At 60.4% G+C, this 2,913-nt stretch overlaps 1 protein-coding gene across 1 annotated transcript in view; it reads right to left on the bottom strand.

The window, feature by feature from the left end:
- Positions 1 to 5: 5 nt before the first annotated feature.
- Tnk2 (tyrosine kinase non receptor 2) overlaps positions 6 to 2,913 on the bottom strand; it is a gene marked incomplete at its 3' end in the record, with an annotated part of 35,559 nt that continues 32,651 nt past the window's right edge. The window contains exons 11-13 of the mRNA XM_028789387.1: positions 2,691 to 2,782; positions 1,874 to 1,918; positions 6 to 1,162 (exon numbers count right to left, since the gene is read on the bottom strand). Coding sequence (XP_028645220.1) covers positions 6 to 1,162; positions 1,874 to 1,918; positions 2,691 to 2,782 — 1,294 coding nt within the window. The remainder of the gene's footprint in view (positions 1,163 to 1,873; positions 1,919 to 2,690; positions 2,783 to 2,913) is intronic.

Raw genomic sequence — 2,913 nt, 5'->3', positions numbered from 1 at the left:
GGGGCTGGAGTACTGGGCGGGGGCAGCAGCGGGGGCACAGGCAGGGCAGATGGCTCTTCTGGGCTCTGGGCCTCCTGCAGGAAGCGCTGATAGCGCTCTAGGTAGGGAGGGCGCTCAGGCAGCAGGTAGTAGTGGGTACTGCTGACCTTCCTGCCATCACGGACAATGGGCAGGATGCAGGGGCCAGCCCGTGGGCCAGGAGCCTGGATCACTTGTGGAGTGGCATACTTAGGGTCTGAGGCAAAGCTCTGGGTGGTGGGCATGGTCTTTCCAGGTGAGCTAGAGAGCCGGTGTGGTAGTGGAGAGCTGCCAGGTGGCACTAGGGGACTTGGGGTCCTTGAACCTTGAGGAGACAGGGGTTCCCGGGGAGGCACTCTGGGAGGGGAGGCAGGTCCAGGCCACCGGCTTGTCTCCTCCTCACCTGAGGGAGCTGGAGATAGCTCCACACGTGGACGTGTGGGCCGAGGGGGGATAGGTACCCGGGGTGGAACCTGGGGCTTGTCATCACCTCCTGGGGTAGGGGAGGGGGTCAGCTGGCCAGTGGGGACCTGTAGCTGCCGCATACACTCCTGCTGCAGTGCCTGGAAGATCTCTGCAGTCTGGGCTGAGCTGGGTGGCTTGCCGCCACCCTGGGGTGGAAGGAATAGGTTATCCTCCAGGGTAGGGGACAGCTGTGCCTGCTCAGGTACAAAGGCATAATTGGTCTCGCCTTGGCTGGCCCCAGTAGGGAGGCCTGCACCCACTAGCCTGCTGTTGATAGAGCAGACCTCAAAGTCATCCTCATCCTGGGCCACATCATCATAGGCAGGGGGCGGGGGCAGCGGGCGAGCGTCCCAGTCTACCACAGGTGTGGGATGCAAAGGCCGTGGCAGCGCCCGTGTGGGGCTCTGTGGTGGTGTCTTGTCCAGCAAGGAGCAGGCATCCATGGCCAACTGTGCCAAGGAGGGTGCACAGGGCCGTGGGGTTGGGACCACAGGCTCCTCCCCGAAGTCGATGAGTGTGACCTCACCCCCACTGCTGCGGCCTGCCTTGGTGCCTGGCACTCGGGCTGAGGGCTTTGCCAGCCACAGCCCTCGGGGCAGGGCTGGCTTCCTCAGGCCAAGCCTCTTGAAGTCGCTGGACAGGGGGTCTGGGTCCTCACTCACAGGGTCGTATGTTGGCTCTGGGATAAAAAGGGAGACCCCAACAGGGAGACAGTGTTAGATAGGGATAGGGAACAAGGGAGGGAAATGTGTAAGAGAAAGAAAGCCAAGTGTCCCCACCACCTACCCACTGCCAAGTCCCCTAGTCAAGTGTCCCCACCACCTACCCACTGCCAAGTCCCCTAGCCAAGTGTCCCCACCACCTACCCACTGCCAAGGCCCCTCTAGGTTGGGCTGCTGCCAAGTGCATACCTAACCCTACTCAAGCAGTACAGACCCTTCTCTGCCTTCAGGCCTCAGTGTCCCTGGAGAGACCCCCGATTCTGCATAAGCTAGAGCAGGCAACACGCATTCACACCTGTCTCTGAGGTTCCTTCCTATCACAAGAGCCCGGCTCTTTGCTGCTGGTTATTAACCCTCTCCGCACCTCTATTGTGGCACACCATTACAGCTTTCCTCAGAAGACAGAGCTCCTGATGGCTACCACCACATCCCAGACACAACCTCTGCAGCATGAGGCTGGCCACGCCACAGCAGAGGAAGATCAAGCCGGGCTTTGAGGTAAGATGAGGGAAGAAGGCATGCCGGACAGTTCGGTAGCTAGAGCTCACAGCACACACCCGCCTCCCTTCCACACAGCCAGCGCCAGGGCTCTGTACCTTCCAGGAGAGGAGAGAGAGGACAGAGAGGGCGGGGGCGGGGGCCAAGGCATCCTGAACAGCCCCACTTACTCTGAGTGAAGATGGCAGGCTGAGGTGGGCGAGGTGGAGGCTCCCCTGTAAGAAAGGCCATGCGGACAGGGGAGGCAGAAAGAAGGATGGCCAAGCAAGGCAGGGGAAGGGTTTAGAGGGAGAGAGAGAGGGATGGAGGAAAGGAGGAAGGGAGGAAGGGAGGGAAAGAGGGAGATAAAGAGGGAGGGAGGGAGAGAGGGAGGGAGGGAGAAAGAAGGAGAAAGGAGGAAAGCGCGTGAGATTGAAACAACAGAAGAGGGGGAAAGCGAGAGAAAGACAGAGAAAGAGACAGAGAGGGAAGGAGGGAAAGAGGGAAAGAGAGAGAGAGAGAAAGGGAGTGGAGGGAGGGAGAGAGGGAGGGAAGGAGAGATGAACAGGAGTGAGCGAATGCACAACTCAACGGAAGATGGGAGGAATGGGGAGGCGGACGGAACAACTGTGTTCCAGAATGACAGGCACAGGATCTGGGAGGCGGATGGGGCTCCTGGCTGAGATGGAGCCCAAAATGGGGTACAGGGTGTTGGCTTGGGAAGAGAAGAGCGTGACTGGGGGAAGTAAGGGAAGCCAGGATCTACGAGCCTGGTGAGGAGGGAGGAGGAGGAGGAGGCTGAGGCTGAGGCTGCAGGGCCAGGGCAGGGCCAACCCAAGGACCCCTCCTCGGCGGATACAGCTGCCTCTCTGCTCTTACCCCACGCCCAACCAGAGCCAGGGATCCAGCTGTCCCACCTGCTGCCCTGACCCGACTGTCCCCAGAGTAGAACAGCAGGCTCAGGGTGGCCAGTGAACTGGGAACACCGAGGAACGGAAAGGCTCTTACTTTTCACCCGCCCAAGATGCTGGGTGGGTCGGGAGGTGCTCAGCTCCACACTTAGCAGGTCAGGAGGGTCCATGGGGTTTCCCAGGTACAGTCTGTGGGAGAGGACGTGGTCAGGAGGGAGGCAGATGTGTAGGACCCATCCCCTTAGGGCCAGGTCTCTCTCTCTCTCTCTCTCTCTCTCTCTCTCTCTCTCTCTCTCTCTCTCTCTCTCTCTCTCTCTCTC

The sequence above is a fragment of the Grammomys surdaster genome, unplaced genomic scaffold (assembly GCF_004785775.1).
Source record: "Grammomys surdaster isolate TR1022 unplaced genomic scaffold, NIH_TR_1.0 125821, whole genome shotgun sequence".
In the NCBI taxonomy this organism is placed as follows: Eukaryota; Metazoa; Chordata; class Mammalia; order Rodentia; family Muridae; genus Grammomys; species Grammomys surdaster.
Note: the sequence above shows the minus strand (reverse complement) of the source record. Positions and strands in the feature narration are given on the sequence as shown.